Source organism: Ovis canadensis, chromosome 10, assembly GCF_042477335.2.
Source record: "Ovis canadensis isolate MfBH-ARS-UI-01 breed Bighorn chromosome 10, ARS-UI_OviCan_v2, whole genome shotgun sequence".
Lineage (NCBI taxonomy): Eukaryota > Metazoa > Chordata > Mammalia > Artiodactyla > Bovidae > Ovis > Ovis canadensis.
In genome coordinates this window covers 33,241,295-33,266,999 of record NC_091254.1, presented here as the reverse complement: position 1 = coordinate 33,266,999, position 25,705 = coordinate 33,241,295, and the positions used below count along the sequence as shown (strand labels likewise).

The 25,705-nt window shown below is 40.9% G+C and overlaps 1 protein-coding gene across 2 annotated transcripts in view; it reads right to left on the bottom strand.

The window, feature by feature from the left end:
* Positions 1 to 7,414: 7,414 nt before the first annotated feature.
* The window catches only part of CDADC1 (cytidine and dCMP deaminase domain containing 1), a 31,728-nt gene continuing 13,437 nt past the window's right edge, over positions 7,415 to 25,705 (bottom strand). The window contains exons 6-10 of one of the 2 annotated variants that reach the window (XM_069601370.1): positions 22,593 to 22,642; positions 19,050 to 19,219; positions 17,226 to 17,415; positions 14,559 to 14,619; positions 7,415 to 10,799 (exon numbers count right to left, since the gene is read on the bottom strand). In XM_069601370.1, coding sequence (XP_069457471.1) covers positions 10,765 to 10,799; positions 14,559 to 14,619; positions 17,226 to 17,415; positions 19,050 to 19,219; positions 22,593 to 22,642 — 506 coding nt within the window. In that variant the 3' untranslated portion in view covers positions 7,415 to 10,764. The remainder of the gene's footprint in view (positions 10,800 to 14,558; positions 14,620 to 17,225; positions 17,416 to 19,049; positions 19,220 to 22,592; positions 22,643 to 25,705) is intronic. The other variant, XM_069601369.1, reaches the window with a different exon arrangement.

Here is a 25,705-nt window from a genome sequence, read left to right as displayed (position 1 = left end):
ACTTATTACATACAGATCCACATGCTCTACAAATGGAGATGATTATTTTACTACCCAAAGTGTTGTTAGGGGTTCATGTCTACTAGTGATCTTTCTGACAATTACAGGAAATCAATGTATTATTTCTCTATAGGTGAACTAGTGTGGGTATTGGAGATTTCTTTGGGTACATAAGCGTTAAGATCTCTTTTATTTTTAAAAGTGTTCCCTGCAATATTCTACCATGCTACTTTGTGTCTTTCAAGTGGATCACATGCTTTTCCTGAATTTATAAGTCAATTAGTTATATTTATATATTTCCTAATGTCACGCAAGTGTATGTTCCTCGATTTGTCTCGTCACAACAAAGATTTGGAGTGACGGACATTAAAGCCCCCTCGGCGTGTCGCAGCTCTCAGGTCTTGGATAGACCGACCGTGTTATAGCTCTCGGGTCTCGAATGGACCATGTTATAGCTCTTAGACAAATCAGTGTTACAGCTCAGTGTTACAGCTCTATTTTATTTAGAAGATAGCAGGAAAATCCATCTTCGAGGCGTGAGGGCACGTCGATCTAAAGACACGAGGAGAAGAGCGCCCCAGAGCGCGGGAGAGAGAGAGAGAGCTGGCTCTGGCTCCTGTATTTATATGTTTCTCTCTCCCTGGGCCTGTCCTATGTAAATTGGGCCAGCCAGGAGTGTTGCTTGTTTGACCTGAGGTCCTCACTCTGGTCCTCGGACCTTCTTCTGTTTCATTTTCACGGGCTTTTCCCTTCCTTCTCTGTAGCCACCACCATTTTGGACTCCTTTTCCCTGTTCTACCTACCTAACACTAACCACCAAAACATTGGGTTCTTTGGTGTTGAACTCACTTAATCTTGGTATAAATTTTTTCCTAAGTTAGCTTTGAAAGTGAATATCAAAGTCACTCACTAGTGTCTGACTCTTCGTGACCCTCATGCACTGTAGGCCACCAGGCTCCTCTGTCCATAGGATTCTACGGGCAACAATACTGGAGTGGGTTGCCCTGCCCTTCTCTGGGGAATCTTCCCAACCCAGGGATCGAACCTGGGTCTCCCTTATTGCAAGCAGAAGCTGTACCATTTGAGCTACCTGGGAAGCCAAAAGTTAGCTTTATTAAGGAATTATTCATTTCTTCAAGTCTAACTGAGAAAGGCAATGCAAAAGAATACTCAAGCTACCGCACAATTGCACTCATCTCACACGCTAGTAAAGTAATGCTCAAAATTCTCCAAGCCAGACTTCAGCAATATGTGAACCATGAACTCCCTGATGTTCAAGCTGGTTTTAGAAAAGGCAGAGGAACCAGAGATCAAATTGCCAACATCCGCTGGATCATGGAAAAAGCAAGAAAGTTCCAGAAAAACATCTATTTCTGCTTTATTGACTATGCCAAAGCCTTTGACTGTGTGGATCACAATAAACTGGAAAATTCTGAAAGAGATGGGAATCCCAGACCACCTAACCTGCCTCTTGAGAAATCTCTATGCAGGTCAGGAAGCAACAGTTAGAACTGGACATGGAACAACAGACTGGTTCCAAATAGGAAAAGGAGTATGTCAAGGCTGTATATTGTCACCCTGCTTATTTAACTTCTATGCAGAGTACATCATGAGAAACACTGGGCTGGATGAAGCACAAGCTGGAATCAAGATTGCCAGGAGAAATATCAATAATCTCGGATATGCAGATGACACCACCCTTATGGCAGAAAGTGAGGAAGAACTATAAGAGCCTCTTGATGAAAGTGAAAGAGGAGAGTGAAAAAGTTGTCTTAAAGCTCAACATTCAGAAAACTAAGATCATGGCATTGGGTCCCATCACTTCATTGCAAATAGGTGGGGAAACAATGGAAACAGTGGCTGACTTTATTTTTCTGGGCTCCAAAATCACTGCAGATGGTGACTGCAGCCATGAAATTAAAAGACACTTACTCCTTGGAAGGAAAGTTATGACCAACCTAGACAGCATATTAAAAAGCAGAGATGTTACTTTGCCAACCAAGGTCCATCTAGTCAAGGGTATGGTTTTTCCAGTGGTCATGTATGGATGTGAGAGTTGGACTGTGAAGAAAGCTGAGCACCAAAGAATTGAGCTGTGGTGTTAGAGAAGACTCTTGACAGTCCCTTGGACTGCAAGGAGAGCCAACCAGTGCATCCTAAAGGAAATCAGTCCTGGGTGTTCATTGGAAGGATTTATGTTGAAGCTGAAACTCCAAAACTTTGGCCACCTGATGCAAAGAGCTGACTCATTGGAAAAGACCCTGATGCTGGGAAAGATTGAGGGCAGGTGGAGAAGGGGACGACAGAGGATGAGATGGCTGGATGGCATCACCGACTCGATGGACATGGGTTTGGGTGTACTCCGGGAGTTGGTGATGGACAGGGAGGCCTGGCGTGTTGCGGTTCATGGGATTGCAAAGAGTCAGACACGATTGAACGATTGAACTGAACTGAACTGAAGGTCTACAGCATAATGATTTGATGAACATATATCAGGATTATCCCAATCAGTTTAGTGAACATTCAACACCTCATATAGGTATAAAATTCAAGAAATAACAAAAAATTTTGAGATAACTCTTATGATGTACTCTCTTGATAACTTGCATCTATAACATAAAGGGGTGTTAATTATATTAGTCATGTTGCACCTTAAATCCCTAGCACTTATTGATTTTATTACTGGAAGTTTGTAACTTTGGCTGCATTCCTCCATTTCCTTCTCCACCCATACACTGCATCAGTCAATCAGTTCAGTCACTCAGTCACGTCTGACTTGGTGACCCCATGGACCGCAGCATGCCAGGCCTCCCTGTCCATCACCAACTCCCAGTTCACTCAAACTCATGTCCATTGAGTTGGTGATACCATCCAACCATCTCATCCTCTGTCATCCCCTTCTCCTCCTGCCTTCAATCTTTCCCAGCATCAGGGTCTTTTCCAGTGAGTCAGTTCTTTGCATCAAGTGGCCAAAGTATTGGAGTATCAGCTTCAGTATCAGTCCTTCCAATGAATATTCAGGACTGATCTCCTTTAGGATGGACTGGTTGGATTTCCTTGCAGTCCAAGGGACTCTCAAGAGTCTTCGCCAACACCACAACTCAAAAGCATCAATTCTTTGGCACTCAGCTTTCTTTATAGTCCAACTCTCATATCCATATATAACTGGTAGAAAAACCATAGCTTTGACTAGATGGATGTTTTTGGCAAAATAATGTCTCTTCTTTTTAATATGCTGTCTAGGTTGGTCATAACTTTTCTTCCAAGCAGTAAGCATCTTTTAATTTCATGGCTGCAGTCACCATCTGCAGTGATTTTGGAGCCCCCCAAAGTAAAGTCTGTCACTGTTTCCACTGTTTCCCCATGTAATTGCCAAGAAGTGATGGGACCAGATGCCATGATCTTAGTTTTCTGACTATTGAATTTTAAGCCAACTTTTTCACTGTCTTTTATCAAGAGGCTCTTTAGTTCTTCACTTTCTGCCATAATGGTGGTGTCATCTGCATATCTGAGGTTATTGATATTTCTCCTGGCAATCTTGATTCCAGTAGTTTGAACATTCTTTGGGATTGGAATGAAAACTGACCTTTTCCAGTCCTGTGGCCACTGCTGAGTTTTCCAAATTTGCTGGCATATTGAGTGCAGCACTTTCACAGCATCATCTGTCAGGATTTGAAATAGCTCAACTGGAATTCCATCACCTCCACTAGCTTTGTTCATAGTGATGCTTCCTAAGGCTCACTTGACTTCACATTCCAGGATGTCTGGCTCTAGGTGAGTGATCATACCATCGTGATTATCTGTGAAGATCTTTTTTGTATAGTTCTTCTGTGTATTCTTGCCATCTCTTCTTAATATCTTCTGCTTCTGTTAGGTCCATATTATTTCTGTCCTTTATTGAGCTCATCTTTGCATGAAATGTTCCCTTGGTATCTCTAATTTTCTTGAAGAGATCTCTAGTCTTTCCCATTCTATTGTTTTCTTCTATTTCTTTGCATTGATCGCTGAGGAAGGTTTTCTTATCTCTCCTTGCTATTCTTTGGAATCTGCATTTAAATGGGTATATCTTTTCTTTTCTCCTTTGCTTTTTTTTTCTTTTGATTTTCACCCTGCTTTTATTATTTTTACTTTACAATATTGTATTGGTTTTGCCACAGATCAACATGAATCCGCCATGAGTGTACACGTTTTCCCAATCCCGAACCCCCCTCCCACCCCTGCCCCCCACACCATCCCTCCGGGTCATCCCAGTGCACCAGCCCCAAGCATCCTGCACCCTGCATTGAACCTAGACTGGCGATTCATTTCTTATATGATATTATACGTTTTAATGCCATTCTCCCAAATCATCCCACCCTCTCCCTCTCCCACAGAGTCCAAATCTCCTTTGCTTTTCACTTCTCTTCTTTTCACAGCTATTTCTAAGGCCTCCTCAGACAGCCATTTTGGGTTTTTGCATTTCTTTTTCTTGGGGATGGTCTTGATTCCTGTTTCCTGTACAATGTCACAAACCCCCGTCCATAGTTCATCAGGCACTCTATCAGATCTAATCCCTTGAATCTATTTCTCACTTCTGTATAATCGTAAGAGATTTGATTTAGGTCATACCTCAATGGTCTAATGGTTTTCCGTACTTTCTTTAATTTAAGCCTGAATTTGGCAGTAAGGAGTCCATGATCTGAGCCACAGTCAGCTCCTGGTCTCTTGTTTTTGCTAACTGTGTAGAGCTTCCCCATCTTTGGCTGCAAAAAACATAATCAATCTGATTTCGGTGTTGACCGTCTGGTGATGTCCTTGTGTAGAGTCTTCTCTTGTGTTGTTGGGAGAGGGTGTTTGCTGTGACCAGTGCGTTCTCTTGGCAAAATTCTGTTAGGCTTTTCCCTGCTGCATTCTGTACTCCAAGGCCAAATCTGCCTGTAACCTGGAGTACACTGCGTCTGGTAACCACAAATCTGTTTTACTCTGAGTTTGTTTGTTGAACTATAATTGGCCTATGACACTGGTAGTTCTGGTTGCCCAATGCAGCAATTAGATATTTCTGGACATTTCAAAATGATCAGCACAGTAAGTCTGTGTATGTCATCATACATAGGTAAGGATCACATAACTATTAACTACATTTCTCAAATCTCATACCCAAGACTGTTTATATTTGTTTGCAAGTATGTACTTCTTGATCTCCCTCACCTGTTTCTTCCCTCCTCCCACTCCCCTCCCTGGTGACCACCTACTTTTTCCTCTGTATTTACAAATCTGTTTTGTTTTGTTATCTGTTCATTTGCTTTGTTTTTTAGATTTTACCAATAATTGAAGTCATACAATCATTGTTTTTCTATCTTATTTTCACTTAGCATAGTACCCTCTAGGTCTATTCATGTTGTCTCAACTAGCAAGCTTTCATTCTTCTCTATGGCTGAGTAATAACCTGTTGTGCATATGTATGTATGTATAATCTTTATCCATTAATGGGCTCTTGGGTTGGCTATTGTAAATGATGCTGCCGTGATTGTAGTGGTGCATATATATTTTCTGATAATTGATTTTTTTCAGATAAATAACCAGAATTGGAGTTCCTAAAATATATGGTAGACCTATTTTTAATTTCTTTTTGGAAATAGCCATACTTTTTTTTTCCAATTTTTTCCACAGTGACTATACCAATTTCCTTCCCACCAAGAGTGAACAATGGTTACCTTTTCTCTGTTGTCATCTGTTATTGTGTTCTTGAGAACAGAATATTCTGACAGCTCTGAGATGGTATCTTCTTGTGATTTGGATTTGCATTCCTCTGATGAGTGATGCTGAGCATCTTTTCATGTGCCTGTTGATATCTGTATATTTTCTTTGGAAAATTTGTCTCTTCAGATCCCCTGCTCATTTTTTTAAGCTGGGTGCTTTGTTCTATTAATGTTGACTTTTACGAGTTCTTTGTATATTTGAGGCATTAACTCTATCAGATATATACTGTGCAAGTAAACTTGAGCCGGAACCACCTAGTGGGCCAATTCCAGCAGATGTTTAATATGAACCAAAATACATGGTTAGCCTGGTCACGTATTTTCTATTTTCAAGCCTTTTAAAATATACAATCAGAAATAACAAAAAGAAAGACACTCAAATGCTATAGTGGTGTTGAATAGATTTTAATTCTTTATCCCCAAAGATTGTATTTTAGAAAATCTGTATTTTTCAGGTATTCCTTCCTTGTCTAAAAAATAGCCCTCAGCAGAAGAACACATACTCCTCTGACACAGTATCTTTGGGGCTTATCCCCAGGGGAAAGATACATAATATTAGGGAGTGGCTATACTAAATGGGCTTCCCCAGTGGTTCAGCAGTAAAGAATCTGCTTGCAATGCAGGAGACGTGGGTTCGATCCCTGGGTTGGGAAGGCCCCCTGGACGAGGGCATGGGAACCCACTCCCATGGACAGAGGAGCCTGGAGGGCCCCAGTCCATAGGGTCTCAAAGAGTCAGACACAACTGAAGCAACTGAGCCCGTTTATACTAAATACATTATTTAAAATGACTGCAGGAAAGAATTTCATGCTTAAAGCCAAAACACTGCAGAAAATATGAAAATGGAGAAGTGAACAAACATATTAATTTACCTGTTTATGCCCCTGAAATCATAAAACGAGAGTGAAGTTTTTTTTGGCTTTCTCTGTTTTAAACATAAGCTCAGGACAGACAGAACGGAGGACTCAGTGAGGACAGTCGGATGCTCTGCCTGGGAACGTGCTGCGGTGCACGAGGCTGAGCTCTGCTCTATACTGTCCTGAAAGACGTTGCCCAGCAGCCCTCGCTGAATCTCGTGAGTCTGACTGACAGCCCCAACCTTGAAACTCACTCCAGTAGTGTACCCAGGATCAGGAAAGAAGGCCTTCAGAATTCTGAGGCGGGGTGCAGGGAGGGTCCGGGGTGGTGGTTATTCCCAGTCTACAATTCTACATCCAACAAAGTGTCTAAACTGAGGGCAGAATAAAGACATTCACAGATACTCACAGTATTGAAACTGCTCCCCATCTACAGTCATCTTACCACCATGTACCTTTTCTCAGGGACCTTCTGAAAGATATGCCCGCCCAACTGAGAAAAGTCTGGATTCTGGGGGTTCCAGCTCAAGAACGTGGAGGATGCCTCTGTCCCTGCCCTCCCCGACCCCAGGAGTGCCATGGAAGGAGAACCTGGGAAGTCAGCAGCGCAGAAATTCCAGTGACTGATCAGCCCAGGCTGGAGGTGGTCAGAGGCTCTGGGAGGCACTTCTTCAATAAGAAAAGCTTTTTAGGACACCCAATGTGCTTGAATACCAAAAGAAGATTACACAGCTGGGAGAAGGGTTTGGTTACAGCTTAGCAATAAAATATACAAAATCAATGTCCCCGCAGCCCCGTGCAGAAAAGACAAATTTGAAATGCACGAAAACACATTTTATACAGAAAGTCATCACAGTACATAATGTGATAAAGCTGTGAGTAAGCACTTAAAGTCATAATACCAAACAATGAATACTGATGCAATCAAATTGAAAGAATATTAGGAGGATGGGGAGATGGAAGTGTGTGCTGAGGAGAGGGAGGAGAAAGAAAGCCCTTCCATGATGGAAATTCAAAAGAAAATACCTAAAACTGAAACACTATTAAGAAACGTGATTTGGAGACAAATACAAAGTAAATCAGCTAAAATCCTTGAGCCTGGTGGCCTCTGGGGAGCGGTGATACAGAAGACAGAGTGGGTCTTACTGTTTCAAGAAAGGTTTATAGATTATTTTGCTCATTTTTAATGTGTAGGTGTAATTTTACTTAAAAAATGACTTAATTTACAACGACAGAAGTCTTTTATTACTGTCACATACATGTTAAAATCAGCTAATACGTCAACAGGTACAGGACAAATGAACACTGATATTAAAAACAAAACTGAAAATGTAAAGAGAGAAAAAAACCAAAGCTGATACTGATTTAGGCCCTTGTGACATCCTGAGCTAGACTTTAGGAAATCATTCACCTTCTGGACACTGGTGTTTCCAGTTCTGCAGAGGAATATTCTAAATAGATGAGATCTAAGTTCCTTTGAAATCTGAGTCTGTTTAAGTGCAGTAGTTGAATAGGGTAAACACATTTTATGGATGCATTTCTAAAGGGTATTCCATTTTAAACAGGCCTTGTTTTCAACTAGTACTGATTAATAGGGCTTTTCACTTTTCTTATATGTAATAATTTTAAATGATCACAGAAAAACCCCTTAATATGACACATGAAATGAAGGTTCTAAACTGTTCCTTGACCTTAAGAAGCAGTAGTAACAGCCGCAGCTCAATGCTAAGCGGCCACTCTTGGCAATACCAGAACTTCAAAACATAGCTCTAAAGTGGGTTAGAAGCAGACTGCTGTGGTAGATCTGAAAGCTCAACTGTTCATGCATAAACCGAGGAAGATTTATGAGAAGGTATATTCTCAAACTCATTAAGTAACTGAGGAAGAGAAACCCATGGAAAAGCCGAATAAAAGAAGAAGCGTTAGCAGTGATTAGATACAGGTAAACCCTCACACACCCCACCTGACAGCCGAGCGCCGCCGAGCCAGGCCTGCACTCACCCCACCTCCAGTCAGCATAGCTGCTGTCCTTGGCAGTAAACAAATGCAGAGCTCTGTTTCAAATTATGCATTTACTGTTGCCTTCCCAACCTTTGAAATTAATGGTGATGTATTTTTAAGGGCAAGTTCCGATTTCTCAGCCTGAGGGGTGAGCCCTCTTGACTGTGGGTGACTAGGTTTTAGGCAGTACTGTTGCTGCCCCAGGGGGCTCCTGGTACAGGTTAGCAATCTTTGCGTGAGTTCCCAGTCACTTCCCTTTCCTGCTGCCCGGGGTGACCACCCATCTCCATTACTTTCTCAGATGTTCATCTCACCCTCACTGTTCAGCTGCCCGCTCCCTGCAGTCCCTTCAGGACCTCCACTTCTACGGGGCCTCCACTTCACCCGAGTGCCTGCCTGTCCTCCTGTGTGTTCCTTCCACCACTGTTCCTTCAGTTACATCCACAGGGCAGTTCTCAACCTTGAAGGTCCTCAGAGGCACCTTCAGGGGATGCTGGCCCCAGCCCCGGAGTTTGATTCAACAGGTCTGGGGTAGGGCTTAACAATGTGCACTTCTAACAAGTCCCCAGATGAGGCTAACGCTGTTGGTCCAGGGACCCCACTCTGAGAAGCATTATTATTAATACGTGACTTTATGCTTATGTCTGTCACTAGACTGCAAGCTTCTTGAGGTCAGGGAGCATTTCTTACACGTCTCATCTCCAGGGTCTAGCCGGTGTCCAGCAGTCATTTAGTCAACAAATATTTATTGAATGCCTGTCACGTGCCAGACACTGTTGCAGGCACTAGATTCAGCAGTTTAAAAAAAAATTTACACACACAACACAGGCTAAGCAGGCTGCTGTCCAAACAGGGGCACAGGCCAGCGTGCGGGGTGGCCTGTGCACTCTCCTGAGAGTGGCAGGAGGCCCTGTGAGGATACGAGACGCCCCAGGGAGAAAGTGGGCAACAGCAGAGGTGAAGCTGACTCCCCGCACAGAGTCCGTCGAACCCCAGGGCTGCCCATGGGCCACCGGCCACACGGCTCCCTCCCTAACTCCAGGAAAGTACAAAGCCCATGCCTTTATCTTTGGGCTGATTTTCTGAAAGTTTCCTCACAAATAAAAAATGAGAGGACTCATGAAGAGCAATTTGGAAAACAACCATCATGTTCACCGTCAAGACTTTCAGTATTCTTAAGGTTTGCAAATGTTTTTATAAGGCCTTCCATTCAAAGCCCTGAAACGCTCTCTGCTAATTATATGGAGGGGATAATGGGCAGCATTTATGAATGGAATTCTAGACTAAAATATTTCTTCTCTTATTAGTGGTTTCAAGAGTCAGTGAGATCAGAGAATAATATTGTCCGAGAATAATGCTGTCTTCCTATTGCTACCCTGAATCAGTGATGTAACACCAGAGTCCAGCAAGTGATCATGTTTTACACACTGAAAGACTGAAAAAAAAAATAACCTTGTTAGGAACACACTTTTATAATGGAGAGCAGGTCCACCAAATTCATTTTTTATGACTCCAGGCTAATAAAGTAAATTCTGATTACCAGAAAGCTTTGGGTATAAATGGGGCCTTTTGGTGAGTCACACATTGACTTAAAAATGGTCAGGTTGCTGTTTATTTCCATGGAGTAGATTACTAATTATCACCTTCATAATCCAAAGGGATTAATATTTCTGAAAAGGTGTGTACTTCTCTCTGAGATGTGACCTCCAATGAACCAGCCCCTTTCAGACTGGATCCCCTAAAGCTAAGACCAGGAGAAATCAATCCCTGTAGCCGACTGAACTGGTCTCTTGAAATGACTGACACCTGCTTCAGTGTAAAAAAAGAACACACCACTATACTCTGGAAAACATACAAATAAATCTAAATAAAAATATTCTCCTTAGTATCATTCATATGCTAATAATAAATTAGCTTCCTTTAAAAAATTTTTTCAACTATTTACAAAATCCATTCTTATTTTCTGAGTTAACAAGGCTGGATTTTAAAAGTGCAATAAAAATTCTGGAGGGCTTCACCCCTTATTCAGACAAGACTTAGTGGTTTGCAAGACGCAGCTTCTTGTTCTGGTGTGGTTCTTCATCCAGGGGTACGGATCCCAAAACGCCATCTGATGGTCAAGAATAACTTAACGTCAGGAAAATGTTACTTCAAAGAAATGAGCTTTGTCACTTCAAAGAAAATGTCACTCCAAAGTCAGAGGCTGTAAGATCAAAACAATGCTTAAGCTAAAGAGGAATATTTTAAAAATAAAAATGAAAAAGGGCATATTGATTTTATCTTTAAAATTCTCAACTGTTAAAGAACAGATTCTAGATAAGTCATTCACAGGTGACACAATGTATCTGACCTTTTACAAACTGGATTCATCAACAGTGTACAGACAACAATTCACAAAACTTTTTCGGGGGAAAAGTTATTACTGTTAGGCTGGAGGAGACAAAAGGACCCGTCTGTTGTCCAGGGAGAAAAGGAAGTCGTCTGTGGGGCAGTGAGGTGTGAGGGGACACACCCCCCTCCCATTGGAAGGCAAGCAGACTCATCACCTTGGTCAGGTGGGAGACGGGCCTGGCTTACAGCTCGCCCCATGACCTGATTTCCCTGGCTTTCCTGGGACACACACTGTGTGCGTGTAAAGTGCACAATGTGATGGGTTTCAACACAAGCACACATCTGAGAAACCACCACCACACTTCAGATGGTAAGTATACCCACCACCTCTGAGAGTCTCCTTTTATCCTGCTGCTTTCTGTCTTTCCAGGGATCTGCCTGCCCTCCAAGCCTCTGTGCTCGCCTCGCTCTTCCTAGTCTTGAGGACACTTGGATCAGGGTGCAGGGAGAACAGAGCTGGAAAGCTTTCTCTCTCTCTTATTATGTAATATTGGAAACATTAAAAAAAGAAGACTGTGTGTGATACAGATGGGAGTCCTAAAGCCTAATAATAAATTAACACTCAAGAACCTACTTGGTCGGTGTTCAGTCCCTAAGCCGTGTCCGACTCTTTCACCCCAGGCTCCTCTGTCCTCCACTCTTTCCCAGAGTTTGCTCAAGAATCTACTACCCAACCCCCAAAACTGAGGGAGGGGTGTGAAACCACCCCCAAAACCACCTCTCAGGTGCCCCCCAGTCCAATCCCATCCCTCTGTCACCCTTATTCAGAGGTAACCACTGTGCTGAATCGTTTATCATTCCATTGCTTCTTAAAAATAATTTTGCCACAGGTACTAACCAATACACTATCTGCCTTCTTGTTGAACTTTACATCGAAGTTGCATTATAATGTTTTTAGTCTTCTGAAACTTGGTTTTTTCATTCAGCATTATATTTCTAAGATCCTTCCATGTTTAAGAAGCTGTAATTCAGTTTACTTTCACTGCTTTATAATACTCCACTGTAATATTTTAATTTCCAGAGATAAATTTTTGTGCTATTTTCCAGTTTTTGCTTTTAAGAGCAATGTTGCAATGAATTATCTATCTCTGTCTTTTCTACGAAACATGTAAGAATTTTCCTAGGGCATATGCTTAGAGGTCAAATTGCTGGGTCATGGAATACACACATCTTCAGTTTTACAAAGATAACCTTAAACTGCTTTCCCAAGGTGGCTGTATACATTTTTAGTCCAACCAGCAATATACAGAAGTTCCTAACGATCTACCTCCTCACTAGCACACTTGGTGTCGTCAAACTTTAATTTTGCAACTCTAGTAGGTACAGCAATAGGGGTGTAAACATTGTTGCAGTGATTTTAATTTGCATTTCCATGACTGCTAATGAGCTTGAGCATTTTTTCATGTGTTTATTAGATGTCTGTGTTTCTTCTGTTGTGAAATACCTGTAACTATCTTGTACCCACTCTCAAATGAACTCAACCGTTAATCAACTGTATATAATTGGCAGCCATGGACTACTTCATCCAACAATAGCAGAATACACATTATTCTTAACCTCACATGGAATGTTTACCAAGAGAGACCACATTCTGGGCCATAAAACACATCCTAATAAATTTAAAAGAATAGAAATCATACAAGATCTGCTCTCAGACCACAATGTAATTAAACTAGAAATGACTAATAGAAACATAACTGGAAAATCCCAAAATATATGTGGAAGTTAAATAATACATTGCTAAATAACAAATGAGTTAAAAAAAACAAAACACCAAAAAACTCAACATAAATTTTTAAATATTTTGAACTAAATAAAACACAACTTATCAAAATTTGTAGCATTCTGTGGAGGAAATGCTAGACAGAAATTTATAGCAGTGAATGTATATATGAGAAAAGAAGAATGATCTAAAATCAATGGCCAGAATATACGAATCCAAATAACCAAAGTAGATTCGTGGTAGCCTGGGGCTGGAGGTAGGAGGAAACAGGGATGACTAATAAAGGGGTAAGAGGATTCTTTTTGAGCTGATGGAAAATTCTGAAATTAGGCTGTGGTGATGGTTACACAACACTCTGAATCTACCAAAACCCACCCAATTCTGTACTTTAAAAGGGCAAATTTATGGTATATAGATTATACCTCAATCAAGCTCTTATAAAATTTAAAAAGAGATAAGGATATTATTTAGTGATATAAAAATACAAAAAATACATATTAACAATTTTTTTAAACAAATATGTATTTGTTAAAAAATACATACAAAACACAAACCTGCATTTCAGTGGACAATCATAAAGCAAACATTTAACCATCACCCAGGGCAAGAAATAAAGCCTTGCCAGCAAAAACGGAAGCACTCCTCTCATCCCCTCGCCATCCCGACCCCTCCTTCCCCTCTCAGGACACCCCCAACAGCACGTGTAGTGATCCAGGGACAGGGAATCCTGGCTACAAGACTCTTGATTGTAAGTGGCAAAAATCTCCTCTTTCACGGCTTGCCTTTGTACTCTTTCAGTGCTATCTTCTGACAAACAGATGTTCTTTATTTTAACACAGATAAATGTTTTTTATGTTTAATGCTTTTTTGTGTCTTCTCCCTAACAACAGGGAATTATTAACTCACCCCCCTCGAACACGATTATTGAGTACATAGTCTTCAATCAGATCCATATTTTTTCCTTTCCTTTTATCTTTAACCACCTCCCCCCAACTGATAAATTTTTAAAAAGAAAGATGGAGTGGATATGTACTTTTTTTCCAGACTGCAAATTAAAATTTCACTACTTGAATAAAATAAAGCTAAGTTAGAACACAGAAAATCAGGATATTCACATAGACATTATTTTCATAAAGACTTTCATATTTGCTAATTTTTCAGAGTAATCAAATCATTATTATCAAGAAAATTTTACTTATTATATTGAACTTCTACTTACCTTAAATCCAAACAGAAAGATAACAATACTTAAAATAATATTGTATAATAATAATCATATTCAAAATAATATGCATGAGGAATTGCAAGGTCTCCTAAAGACTATATTGCTTTAAAAATATGTATTAATATATAAACAGTAAAACTCTGAATACTAGTAATTCATTTATGGTAACTGTGATGACTCTTATCCATTCTCTGGCCAATCTGAGCTAATGTGGCTTTACTCAAACAAGAATGTACATAGCCTCATAATTTGGCCCTGGTTCCATCTGTATTAATTAGATGTATTTTTCCTTTCTAACTGTCCAAGAGGCTTTTGTTTTGGTACAGAAGAGCACTGTTGCCTATAGTCTCATATAAATTTAATTTATAAATTCGATTTGTGCATGATTATTTGTATTAAACTACAGAGTCCATAGGACTAGTCATTAATAAGCACTTCCCATGACATCTAGCATATAGTCGATACACAAGTGTTTGCACAAACTGAATGCAAAAATCTAATCTGCAAAAAGAATATGATCTCCCTCCAACCACAGCAATTTCCAACACCTGATCATTATAAGTTACTATTTTTCTTTTCTTAGCAACAAAGTCAACCTCAATAAAGGACTTGTAGATACTTACTCTCTCTGCTTTCAGGCTCATTTTGCTCAAGAACACCAGTTCTTGATGGATTCAGTTGCCACTATAAAAGGAAACAAACATTTTATGTATGTGTTTAAGAAGGTTTTTAAAAATGGCATTTCAGCATTGTGCCTTCAAATATAAAGACAGCTTAAAACAGTAAGAACAGTTAGTGTGCCATACCACCCAAGCCCTAATAACAACTTTGGATGGCCCTGAATGATATGACTGCTGGATTAAGGATCAAGATTCTTAGAGAATCTTATATATATGGTTTAGTAAGTATTTTTTAGGTGCTTTACATGTTCCAGGCACCCTGGACACAAACAGAAAAGTCAAGTTGAAATCTATAAACAGTACTATTATATCTTTTGTACTTACTGCAAACTATAGCATATAAAAGTTATATTAAGTGCCAGAATTATCACTAAAAAGCAACACATGATTCTGGACAGGATCCTTTTGCTATAAAGAACTTTATTGGGACAACTGGTAAACCCTGACTGAACTCTGTGGATTAAATGGTAGCAATATATCAGTGAAAATTTCCTGAGTTTTGTGGTTGTAGTGTGGTTATGTAGGACAACCTACTATTTGAGGAAATACACAAGAAAGTATTTAAGAGTGACTTGGCATCATCGCAACAACTTAACTCTCAAGTGTTTCTGGAAAAAAATTCTTCTAGTGTTTTTGTAACTTTTCTGCATGCTTGAGATTATTTCTAAAAAAAGAAAAGTTTTTAGAAACCAGAGTAGTTAAAGAAAAATCATGAGGCATTAAAGTTCTGAGTTTTCCACAAAATAATTACCACCTCAGCAGTTCTTTGGAAATATCAAATACTAATTGCTTCTAATGTTTTCCTGATTTTTCTCATGAGAAATGCATGTGTGTGTGTGTGCACACGTGTGTGTATGTGTCCCCTTCCTTTTGTGTAATCTTAAACTTTAAACTATGTTCACCTCTGCTGCTGCTGCTGCCGCTAAGCCGCTTCAGTCGTGTCCAACTCTGTGCCCCGTAGATGGCAGCCCACCAGGCTCCCCCGTCCCTGGGATTCTCCAGGCAAGAACACTGGAGTCGGTTGCCATTTCCTTCTCCAATGCATGAAAGTGAGAAGTGTAAGTCGCTCAGTCGTGTCAGACTCTTAGCGACCCCATGGACTGCAGCCCACCAGGCTCCTCCGTCCATGGGATTTTCCAGGCAAGAGTGCTGGAATGGGGTGCCATTGCCTTCTGCAATGTTCACCTCTATCTACTACTATATACTATTGAATTTAAGTTGGCATAAAGCTCAACATTCAGAAAACTAAGATCATGGCATCTGGTCCCATCACTTCATGGCAAGTAGATGGGGAAACAATGGAAACAGCGGCACACTTTATTTTTTGGGGCTCCAAAATCACTGTAGATGGTGACTGCAGCCATGAAACTTTAAGACGCTTGCTCCTTGGAAGAAAAGTTATGATCAATCTAGACAGCATATTAAAGAGCAGAGACATTACTTTGCCAACAAAGGTCCATCTAGACAAAGCTATGGTTTTTCCAGTAGTCATGTATGGATGTGAGAGTTGGACTGTGAAGAAAGCTGAGCACCGAAGAATTGATGCTTTTGAACTGTGGTGTTGGAGAAGACTCTTGAGAGTCCCTTGGACTGCAAGGAGATCCAACCAGTCCATCCTAAAGGAGATCAGTCTTGACTATTCATTGGAAGGACTGATGCTGAAGCTGAAACTCCAATACTTTTGGCCATCTGATGCGAACAGCTGACTCATTAGAAAAGACTGTGATGCTGGGAGGGATTAGGGGCAGGAGGAGAAGTGGATGACAGAGGATGAGATGGTTGCATGACATCACCAACTCAATGGACATGAGTTTGAGTAAACTCTGGGAGTTGGTGACGGACGGGGAGGCCTGGCCTGCTGTGGTCCATGGGGTGGCAAAGAGTCAGACACAACTGAGCGACTGAACTCAACCACTGAATTAAAAAAAGAAGGCTGTGGGAAGAGGTGGATCAAGGACTTTCTTTTGTTAGCCACCAGATGGCACTATAGAACCAACTGATTCAAGGTCTCTAAGGTCAAGTTCTTCCCTGGTAGCTCAGCTGGTAAAGAATCCACCTGCAGTGTGAGACTTGGGTTGGATCCCTGGATTGGGAAGATCTCCTGGAGGAGGGCATGGCAACCCACTCCAGTATTCTTGCCTGGAGAATCCCCATGGACAGAGGAGCCTGGCATAGCACAGCACAAGGTCAAGGTAAAATTCTCTCTCTAGAGATATATATTCATAAGGTAGATCCTAAGCTGAACATTTGTGACTAGGCAAGTGCTCGCACATAAAAATAAACTCAATGATAATATTTTGTTGAAACTCTTTAAAAGGGCAAGAATCGCTAATTTAAAATATGCAGCAGAGTAACGGAACAACATGGGCTTCCCAGGTGGCTCAGTGGTAAAGAGCTCACCTGCCAATGCATTTGATCCCGTGGTCGAGAAGATTCCCTGGAGGAGGAAATGACAACCCACTCCAGTATTCTTGCCTGGAAAATCCCATGGACAGAGGAGCCTGGTGGGCTATAGCCCACGGGGTCACAAAACAGCTGGACATGACCTAGCGACTAAACAGCTATCAACATAATACAAAGTATATTTGAAAACAATGTGTATCTACTTACTGTAAACTTGCTGACACCTTCAAGGTCCCCAAATCTCATGTAAGAGATGTCTGCCTTCTTTTTTCCAACATCTACATCCCCTGCATAGATTTGTTTTATGCCTGCACCTTTAATTAAAGGTACACATTCATCACAAGGGCACTTGGTCACAAAAATCATACTTCTTTCTTCTGGTTTTATTTCTTGACACCTACAAAAATACATATACACATGAAAAAATTAGGAAGGTAGTTTCTAAAAGGGTAAGTTATGTTTTAGAAAAATCTTTAAACAGAGTCATTTTGGAAACAGATTTACAACATTATACACAATAATGATCAAGCCTTATTCTTGCTGAATTAGTCAATGCCAAGATTTTCAGTATTTAGACTACAAAGGAAATGAAAACAGAGGGAATAATGCTTTCTAAGTAGGAAACTCTTTATAAAGCCAGAATTACGGGCCAGAACTAACGCCTTCCCTGAGAATGTACCATGTGTGATTAGACATTAAGTCATCGTGGTAGCCAGAAGATCTGGTGCCTAAGAGATATTTAATAAATGCTTACTAAATTGACTAATGTTAGAGTTCTGTTTTGAGTTATGGTTCCCTTACTGCTTTTACCTCACATAGGATAACTTAACAAACACTTGGCTTTGAAAAAATGAAGCAAGTAAATCTGTAATGAAGAGTTCAAGAAAAAAACCTGTGTAGTAAAATTCTGCACGCCGGGGTAGTTTAGGACTGAGGATAGAGGAGTTGCACTTCCAGGTTCTGTGGTTTACAAAGCTCTCAGTCGTATGCTCCCCATCACCAGCCTTCCGCATCCATGTCCTCAGTTGAGTCTCATTCGCTTCCCCTGGACCAGGGAAGCAGAATTGTATGCATCTAGCGACTTAGCAGCAGCAGCAGCAGTCTGTTCAAACTGTACACCTGTACCCTAAGTAATCATTACTGTAGCTCTGTCAATGTCTTTCCATTTGTCCACTACTACCAAATGAAGTCTAAACTCGAAGTACTCCCTTGTCAATCCCAAGCTAGCCCACGGTCCAGCCTAAATGGAACATCTACGTTCCTAAACACACAAGCATTTTCCTTCTTCTAGCCCACTGCTATGCCTCAGGCAAGAATGGTTTCCCTTCAAGTAAGCATCTTCAATTGCCACAATCCTACCAAAGCTTTAAAGCTCAGCTCAAATGCCAGTTTCTCCATAAAGGTTTTCCCTCACACTCCCTCTCCATCTATTGCAGCCCCTGAATTTCTACCCACTTTGTGCTGACCCTTCCCACACAACTGGCCATGTTAGGTTGAGTACAGTCTTATATCCCACACTGGACTATAAACTCTTCAGGACAGAAACCATGACTCATACAGATTTGAATCTCCCAAGAGCACCCACTAAATGGTAAATGCTGAGAAATATTTGTGGAAATTATCTAAATTAACATTAGAAGGAGGTAATGCCAGTGATAAGCTCTAACAAAAACTATGTTAAAGCAATTTATGAATATATAGATTCATAAATACATGCTCAGAATTTAGAAAACAAAGGTGATCTTATGATGCAGAAATATGCAAGACCCTAAGAACACACTTCAAGCAGTTTTATCCTGGAGAGAGAAGGAAGAAAGGAAAAAAGATTTGCTCAATAAATCTGAAGGCCTGGAGGATCCCTGACAGTGGCCTCTGGTCACGTAGCAAAAACCACATACGACTAGAGCTATACTTCTGAAAAGGATATTTCTTGGAATTTTTAAAAAGGCAATAAATTACAGCAAAATGAAAGCTAATTTCAATTAACCCTTGCTACATTTTATACAAAATACACGCAGACGGATTTCATACCTAAATGTTAAGGCATTCTGTTCCGCATGTACGATGTATCTGAATTTCCTTATTTCTCTGTCTTTCTGTTTGTCATCCATGTGCGGGAAGTCAGCATACTCAGATCCAACAGGAAAAGCATTATAACCGCATCCTATGAAGTACATGGCGCCTGTCCCATCACAACTTCTCTATGGAAAGTGAGCAAACCAACAAAGCCGCGTTCAACATTCTGAAAAGGCATCTTACATTCTATCTTTAAAGCCTAGCCTCACACTTTGTATAATGGATTCACTTTTCCATAACACACTATAAAGTTATGGCAAACCTAGATAGCGTATTAAAAAGCAGAGACCTGGCTGACAAAGGTCCATATAGTCAAAGCTATGGATTTTCCAGTAGTCATGTACGGATGTGAAAGTTGGACCATAAAGAAGGCTGAGTGCTGAAGAACTGATGCTTTCAAATTGTGGTGCTGGAGAAGACTCTCGAGAGTCCCGTGGACAGCAAGGAGATCAAACCAGTCAATCCTATAGGAAATCAATCTTGAATATTCATTGGAAGGACTGAAGCTGAAGTGCCAGTACTGTGGCCACTTGATGCAAAGAGCCGACTCATTTGAAAAGACCCTGATGCTGGCAAGAATTGAGGGCAGGAGGAGAAGGGGACGACAGAGGATGAGATGGTTGGATGATATCACCGACTCGATGGACATGAGTTTGAGCAAACTAGGGAAGGGCAGGGAAGCCTGGAGTGCTATAGTCCATGGGGTCGCAAAGTGACTCAACAATGAACAACAGTGATACACTGAGCCATCAGAAAAATACAGTACTGGATTTTCCTTCAGCAGGGTGATCTTGCCAAAGTTAAATTTTAAGCAGGCTAATCATCTCTAGTATATAATATCAAGACAGTCCTTCATTTAAGCAGTTAGTTAAATACTAGCTTAATTCACACACTGTTTCACTTGACTCAGACATCTCTCCCTGATCGGTTATAAGATCCTAGAGAACAGAAACCATGTTTTATACTGTCTTTCTGGCCCTTAAAGCACACCTATTATAGTGGTCCACACAGAGCAGGTACTCTATATTATTATAAATTATTGTTAATTTATTATATGCTCTGTGCTGTGCTACTGGTTAGCAAGTCACAAATTCCAAAAATATTTTGAGCAATTTCTGTTTGGGGTTAAAAATGTGCTATTATGTATACAGTTGGAAAATAATGTATTTTCCTTCCATCTTTATGTTTACTGAGCCTCTATTGTGTGTGTGTGTGTGTATACATATACATATAAATAATAGAACTTCCTACATAAGCGGCATGTTTCTTACTCCTGGTCAGTGGCATATTAGGTGTTAATATGAATGCTTTATCAACTCTAAGAGTAAAATATTTAATAAACCAAACCTGTTCAGAATAGTTTGGAAAATGCTATGCTGCTGCTGCTGCTGCTAAGTTGCTTCAGTTGTGTCCGACTCTGTGTGACCCCATAGACGGCAGCCCACCAGGCTCCCCCGTCCCTGGGAGTCTCCAGGCAAGAACACTGGAGTGGGTTGCCATTTCCTTCTCCAATGCATGAAAGTCAAAAGTGACAGTGAAGTTGCTCAGTCGTGTCCAACTCTTAGCGATAAACCTCACTAAATTTCAATATATTAATAATTACTCATGTGATAGTATCAACAGTATCATATTTACTGTCTCCTAGTTCCATTCCTTCTCAACACATCCCCATAATTTCAAGTCTTCATCATCTCTTTTCTTAATCTCCCTACTTCCTGTCTAGCCCCACTTTAAAATGCAAATCTGATCATTTTCCCGCTTAAGATGTTCTTGGACTGCACTGTCCAATACAGTGGCCATTACACGTGGTCAGTGCGAACTGAGAGGGGCCAGAAGATGCCCCGGGGAAGGGAACGGCAACCCACTCCAGGGTTCCTGCCTGGGAGACTCATGGGCAGAGGGGCCCGGGGGGCCACAGTCCATGGGGTCGCAGGACAGTCTGACACGACTGAAGTGACTAAACAACAGCAAACAAGTATAAACACACACACAGAATTATGACGACTCAATACTCCCCTCAAATGCAAAATGTTTCATTAAAAATATTAACCAATATTTTTATATTGGTTACATGCTGAAATGGTAATATTTCTCAACAGGTGATTAAGTATATTCCTAAAATTAACTCACTCCAGTGTTCTTGCCTAGAGAATCCCAGGGATGGGGGAGCCTGGTGGGCTGCCACCTATGGGGGTCGCACAGAGTTGGACACGACTGAAGCGACTTAGCAGCAGCAGCAGCAGCAAAATTAATTCACCTGTTTCTTATTTTTTTTAATGTGGCTCCTAAGAACTTTAAAATCATGTATGCGGCTTGCTTTTCATTTCTGCTGGTTAGTGCTATGCTCGGGTATCCCCACTGTCTAAAAGATAAAGTCTCAACTCTCCATGGTATATGAAGTTCTTCATGGTGCAGCCTAATCTTTTTGCTATTCTACTAGACACAGGACTCTGGACGCCAATGTGCCAAATCACTTGCATTTCCCCATATTCTTATGCGCTACCTCTGCGTGTTGCCCTGAGTCCCACTAACTTGCTCTGCTGATGAATTCCTCCTCATTCTTCAAGACTAATAGCACCTGACCTCCTCCAAGAATGCTTTAATTTCTCTGAGCTGAGTAAGAGGCCTCCTCTATGCTCTCATGGCGTCATGTTATGATTACAGTTATATGCCTGTCTCTTTTTCACCTCTGTCTCCATCAGTAGACTGTGTAAGGCCATGAAGGGTGGAATATGTGGCCCCACTGTTCACAGGGGCACAGAGTCTATCCTGTCCTGTGGAAGCTGTTGAATGAAGGTTTACTAAATGAATGTATCTATCTAGAAAACTGCTGAAAGAAAGCAGTTTTTCAGTTCAGTCAGTTCAGTCGCTCAGTCGTGTCCGACTCTTTTCGACCCCATGAATTGCAGCACACCAGGCCTCCCTGTCCATCACCAACTCCCGGAGTTCACTCAGACTCATGTCCATTGAGTTAGTGATGCCATCCAGCCATCTCATCCTCGGTCGTCTCCTTCTCCTCCTGCTCCCAATCCCTCCCAGCATCAGAGTCTTTTCCAATGAGTCAACTCCTCGCATGAGGTGGCTAAAGAACTGGAGTTTCAGTTTTAGCATCATTCCCTCCAAAGAAATCCCAGGGCTGATCTCCTTCAGAATGGACTGGTTGGATCTCCTTGCAGTCCAAGGGACTCTCAAGAGTCTTCTCCAAAAAAAAAAAAAAAAAAAAAAGAGTCTTCTCCAGCACCACAATTCAAAAGCATCAATTCTTTGGCGCTCAGCTTTCTTCACAGTACAACTCTCACATCCATACATGGCCACAGGAAAAACCATAGCCTTGACTAGACAGATCTTTGTTGGCAAAGTAATGTTTTTAGAACTTAATAAATACCCTAATAAGAAATATTAATCCCCATGGGTCAACAAAATGTCATGCACTTAAGATCAAAATATGTTAAACAAAATCAAGTGTAAATGGTTATAAAGAATTAATTTCACACTTACAGATTTTCCTTCCGCCCAGATGACTGCCCCGACTCCTGTTTTATGATCCTCTGAAAGATACATGGCATGTGACTCAGTGAAAACCAATGATCTGTTAGTTTCAGAAATAGACTGTTTTTCCAAAAACAATAAACATGTATTTATTGAAATATACTTCATAAATGTAGTGGCAATCCTTGACAACCTCACTAATTAAGGAAAAGTATGAGAATACTGTCAAGCATAGACTAGGGGAGCTAGGTGTGAACTAATTATAGACAGTGTCACTACCAACCCAGGCACAGACGATGCGTGTGCAGAGATCACTGCAGTAACAGTGCCCACGCTCACGTGACTTCAAAGCTGTGACTAGACTTTAGGGTAACTTTACTGAATCTCCACCAAGTCAGTTTTTAAATACCTATTTCTAAGAGATGATGAAAGTAAGACAGAAGTTTCTGAACTAATGGATTTGGTGTAATATAATAACCATTCACAACAATCAAATCTGTCTTCTCCTAGCATTTTTTGCACTCTCATCAAACAACATACATTTCATGGATGTGTTCTTGCTATGAAAAAAGTTCAAACTCATAAACATATATCCTTATGGGCCCTCACATACATATATATATTGCTGGAAGGTACATGAAAGGAATTTTAATTTACACAAAATGATGTCCTTTCCCTGACCTTCAGAGTTTACCTTGTGGGGAGAAGAATGCCAAGTTGTTGACATGATGCTCGTTTCTAAATCAAGTGGTAGAAGTTATAAATATTAGATTAAAATTTCCCTGCAGAACCAATTTAATTACTCTGCAACAAGCAAAGCTGTATTTCTTTAAACTATTAACCTTAAACAGAAAATACAAAACCAAAATAGAAATTCTACATATTCAAATTAAGTGATTAAGATTTAGATCTCTTCACCCAATCTGCTTGCCTTCCTCTGACATGAAGAATTTCGTAACCAAGACTTCCCTTTACTGAATACCTGAGTCCCTACCTCATGAAGCTCATGGTCTGGTGTGGGAGGAAGGTGGTAACAAGAAAGAGTCTAAAAGCGAAGGCAGCGTGCTGGGCTATAAGGGAAAGGAACATGATACCGAGGAACAATGTGGCAGCAACGTACGTTAGAGGTGGAGACTGTCAACAAAAGGATTTGGGGATAAACAAAGTCTTGTGCCTTCCAAGATCTTCAGAATATAACATGGTGAGAAAAGAACATAATTGTGGCTTTATGCTCATTTCTAAGGCAGGTAGCAGAAGCTAAAAATGAAAACCTCTAAGTGAAAGTGTACTTAATACATGCATAAATCTGGAACAAAAAATGAAAAACTCATGGAAATTCTTCAGATCCCAAGTTTTTAATTTTAAAAGTTAAACATATTAACTTTATCTAGAGAGCTCAGGGCAGTGACTAACATATGGTAAAAGCTCAAAAACCGTTTGCTGAATGAAAAAAACAGAATAATATGATTTTAATGAAATAAGAACATCTATTTGCTGGGGGGGGGGTAAGAAATTCTTCATATCAAGTCTACTTTTCCTACCACTGACACTAAGTATTCTTCATATTATTTTTAAGTCCAGGAGCCACCTTTTCTGTTTCAGTCTAAGGACAGACTAAATCTTGTCAAGAGGGGAAAAAAATGTGGTGTTTTAAAAAATTTTCTTCTTTTTTTTTTTAGAATTTTATTTATGGCTGTGCTGGGTCTTCGATGCTGTCCAGGTTTTCTCTAACTGCGGTGAGCGGAAGCTATTCTCTAGTTGCCGTGCGAGAGCTTCTCATTGAGGTGGCTTCTCGTTGCAGAGAATGGGTTCTCACCTAGGTCGCCCAGGCTGCAGGAGCTGGGGCATGTTGGCTCAGCAGCCGCAGCTCCCGGGCTCTACAGCACAGGTTCAACAGTTGTAGCATATGGCCTTAGTTGTCCCAAGGCATGTGGATCTTCCTGGATCAGGGATTGAAGTCGTGTTCCCTGCACTGGCAGGCAGGTTCTTTCCACCGAGCCACTAGGGAAGCCCCCCAGAATATGATTCCTAAGCTCCACTATTTAGCTAAGGTTAGCTTCACCAAGAGAATATACTTTACTACATGTCTTTTGAAATCGGAATAAAATTTCATCCATATACAATGGAGAAGGTTTCACCCAGCCCTCAAGGTTGGGTGACGGATGAGGTAATTTCTCAAAAAGCTTTTCACATCTGTAATTTTTATGTAAAACTTCTTTTAAAAAAATCTTTCATGTCTATAAATTGCTACCCAGGATCTGCTCATTCACAGGGTTTTCTCTGTATACCCTTGAAGGAAAGGTCAACTTGTAATCACTGAGCCAAACTCCTCGGACCCTTTGATCACCGGAAGTCAGAGGACTCCTTGTGCTATTGTTCTGGCACACAAGTGTGGCTATTTTCACTCCCAATACTGTGGTCACATCAGGGTTTGTCCAAGTGTGGTCCACAGACCAACTGCATCAGAACCATTGGACGCTTGTTCCAAAGGCAGACTCCTGACTCCCATGGAAACTCCCTGAATTAACCTCTCCAAGGGAGGCAGCAGACTTGGGAACCTAGACTTCTCATGAGCATCGCCTCAACTGAAAGTTGAGAACCGCTGAGTTATGATTTGAAACAGTTGAGCTTTTTTGGCTATGTCACCCTACTTTCATCATCAACACTGTGTGGTTCGGGAGGAAGGCATAATTGTCAGCTTTGGAAAACACCTAGTCTAATGGAAAACAGGACATAAAAAGAAATCAAAATTCACACTTAAACCAGATAGTTAAAATTAGATGCCCTACAGCGGTTTGGCATCATACAGTTTGTGCCTGTAGTAGAATCAAATTCTTTTAAGGTGATGATTAACCCTATTGAAATCCCTTGCAGAATTCTAAAAATTCACAGGCCTAGGACACACCTCTGACAGGGACCAGGCTTAGTGGGTCTGGATTAGAATTTGAGCATTTGTACTTAGAACTTCCCTGGTGGCTCAGATGGTAAAGCATCTGCCTACAATGTGCGAGACCCGGGTTCAACCCCTGAGTCAGGAAGATCCTCTGGAGAAGGAAATGGCAACCCACTCCAGTATTCTCGCCTGGAGAATCCCATGGGCAGAGGAGCCTGATGGGCTACAG